Below are 2500 nucleotides of genomic sequence, written 5' to 3'. Positions count from 1 at the left end.
TTCACTTGATAGCAATCCGTTAGAAGACAGGGAAGTAAAACCTAGTTTATGTAAACAGGAAATAAATGTCCATGATATATCTGGTAAGGCTGAATTAGAGAAGGAAGTGTCTAAATTAGAGTACACTTACTTACCAAGTCCAGTACTTAACCCACAAGTTAAAAGTTTTAAACCAGAATCAGAATTGAAAAGACCACATGTATCAACTAGACAAGATAGAACAAGTTCATTAGTGGACATAAATGTATTGAGGGAAGTGGTTGATATCTTGTCCTCAAAAAACAAAAATGAATTGCCACGGCCAGAGCCAGAAGTTTTCAGTGGTGATTTATTGGAGTTTCCAACCTGGCTTCAAAATTTTGAGATATTTATAGAATCACGTGTAACAAAGCCAGCTGAGAAACTTTTTTATCTTGGTAAATATACTAGTGGGGCAGCTAAAGAAGCAATAAGACGACTTCTAAGAATTCACAATGAAGAAGCTTTTCGTGAGGCTAAAGGCATATTAGAAGATAGGTATGGTAATAAATTCATTGTAGCAAATGCCTTTAGGAAGAAACTGAGTGAGTGGCCAAAGATTTTGAGAAATGATGGTCACGCACTACAGAAATTTTCAGATTTCTTGAAGAACTGTTTAATGGTAATGAAAACATCTGATTTTCTTAATATCTTGGATGAACCTCAAGAAAACAACAAGATGTTACAAAAGTTAACTCCATCTCTAATAGAAAGGTGGAACTCAATAGTCTATAGATGGTCTGTAAATGGTTCAGGTTATCCGACATTTAATGTTTTTTGTGAATTTATAGAAGTAGAGGCAAAGAAAGCTTGCCATCCAATTTCCTCTTATTGTGCGGTGATGTCAATAAATCAAAAGTATGATGTAGGTGACTTAAAGAGTAAGAAGGAAGTTAGATCGCAAACTAGTAGAGTTGGAACAAAGAGGTTAATGGCCAACTCAACTGGGGTTAAGGAATCAGAGTTAAAAAGAGATGACAAAGGACTAAATGTAAGAAAGAAATTCCATTGTCACTACTGTAATGGAGAACATGATCTAGATTCGTGTAAAGAGTTTGGTGAACTCAGTAATAAAGAAAAAATGGAATATGTCCAAGGGTCATTTATTTGTAGAGGTTGTTTAAAGTTTGGCCATATCATTAAAAATTGTAGAAAAAGAAAGATGTGTGCAGTGTGTAAAAGATGTCATCCAACTTCTCTTCACGAGGCTATACTTGAAAGGATCAAAGAAAGGGAAGCTGAGAAAACTGTAACTCTGTACAAAGGGTCAACAGCTGAGGACAATATCACCTCAGATAAGGTTAGTGAAGAGCCCAAAAATGATATAGTCTCCATAGAGGCAAATAAAACTTGCCATCCAATTTCTTCTTATAGTCAAGATGATGTCCCGGATCAAGCCTTAGTCAGTAAATTGATGGTCCACAAGGTTACAATTGATGGAGAAAAGAAATGTGGCTTTCCCTCCTCACAAACTAAATTCAAGGCAATAATTAACTCAGCGCAAATTAGCAAATTCTTTGAACTTGACTTCAATGAAAGGGAAGTTGGAGATATTCCTTACTCGTATCAAGACAGAATTTTCTTGAGAAAAATGAAAGAAGGAATTCACCAACAAGAGGATGGACATTATGAATTGCCCCTCCCACTTAAAGATGATGAGGTCAAACTTCCAAACAGTAAAGAGTTAGCAATATCAAGGTTGATGAGCTTGAGAGGAAAGTTACAAGGTAATAAGAATTATCACCAGGACTATATTGAGTTCATGAATGAACTTATAAATAAAGGGTATGCAGAAGAAGTACCTAATCAAGATCTACCTTTGAATGATGGTCAAGTGTGGTATATTCCACATCATGGAGTATATCATCCAAAGAAACCTGGTAAGATTAGAGTGGTCTTCGACTGCAGTGCCACCTATAAGAATGAATCACTTAACAGGAATTTACTTCAAGGTCCAGACTTGACAAATAATTTGATTGGTGTTCTTTGTAGATTTAGAAAAGAATATGTTGCAGTCGTATGTGATATAGAAGCTATGTTCATCAAGTAAAGGTAAGGCCTAACCACAGAAATTTACTACGCTTTCTTATGGTGGAATAATGGAGAATTATATCACATTACATAATATGGATTCAAATTTAATGGAATATAGAATGACAGTTCATTTATTTGGAGCTACATCATCTCCAAGTGTAGCTAATTTTGCCTTAAAGGCTACAGCTGATGATTATAAAGGACCAAAAGGATCGAAAGCTGCAACATTTGTGAAAAATGAATTCTATGTAGATGATGGATTAACATCCTTGCCAACAGTTGCTGAAAGCTATATCTCTGATCAATGATAGCAAGGCCTGTGCCAAAGGGGTGGTATTATTTTTAAGTTACATAAGTTCTTGTCAAACCACAAGAGGTCCTAGAAACAACAAATTCAAATGAAAGAGCCAGCAGCTTAAAAACCTAGATTTAACTAATGAAAGCCATG

General features: G+C 35.4%; 1 protein-coding gene across 1 annotated transcript in view; it reads left to right on the top strand.

Annotated features, from left to right (window-relative positions):
* LOC122265939 (uncharacterized) overlaps window positions 1-2360 on the top strand; it is a 3107-nt gene extending 747 nt beyond the window's left edge. The window contains exons 1-2 of the mRNA XM_086531016.1: window positions 1-2064; window positions 2171-2360. The exon at window positions 1-2064 is cut by the window's left edge and continues 747 nt beyond it. Of these exons, the coding sequence (XP_086387142.1) occupies window positions 1-2064; window positions 2171-2360 (2254 nt within the window). The remainder of the gene's footprint in view (window positions 2065-2170) is intronic.
* Window positions 2361-2500: the final 140 nt, after the last annotated feature.

The sequence above is a fragment of the Penaeus japonicus genome, unplaced genomic scaffold (assembly GCF_977035675.1).
Source record: "Penaeus japonicus unplaced genomic scaffold, GWHDUDI00000001_assembly GWHDUDI00000034, whole genome shotgun sequence".
NCBI lineage: Eukaryota > Metazoa > Arthropoda > Malacostraca > Decapoda > Penaeidae > Penaeus > Penaeus japonicus.
Note: the sequence above shows the minus strand (reverse complement) of the source record. Positions and strands in the feature narration are given on the sequence as shown.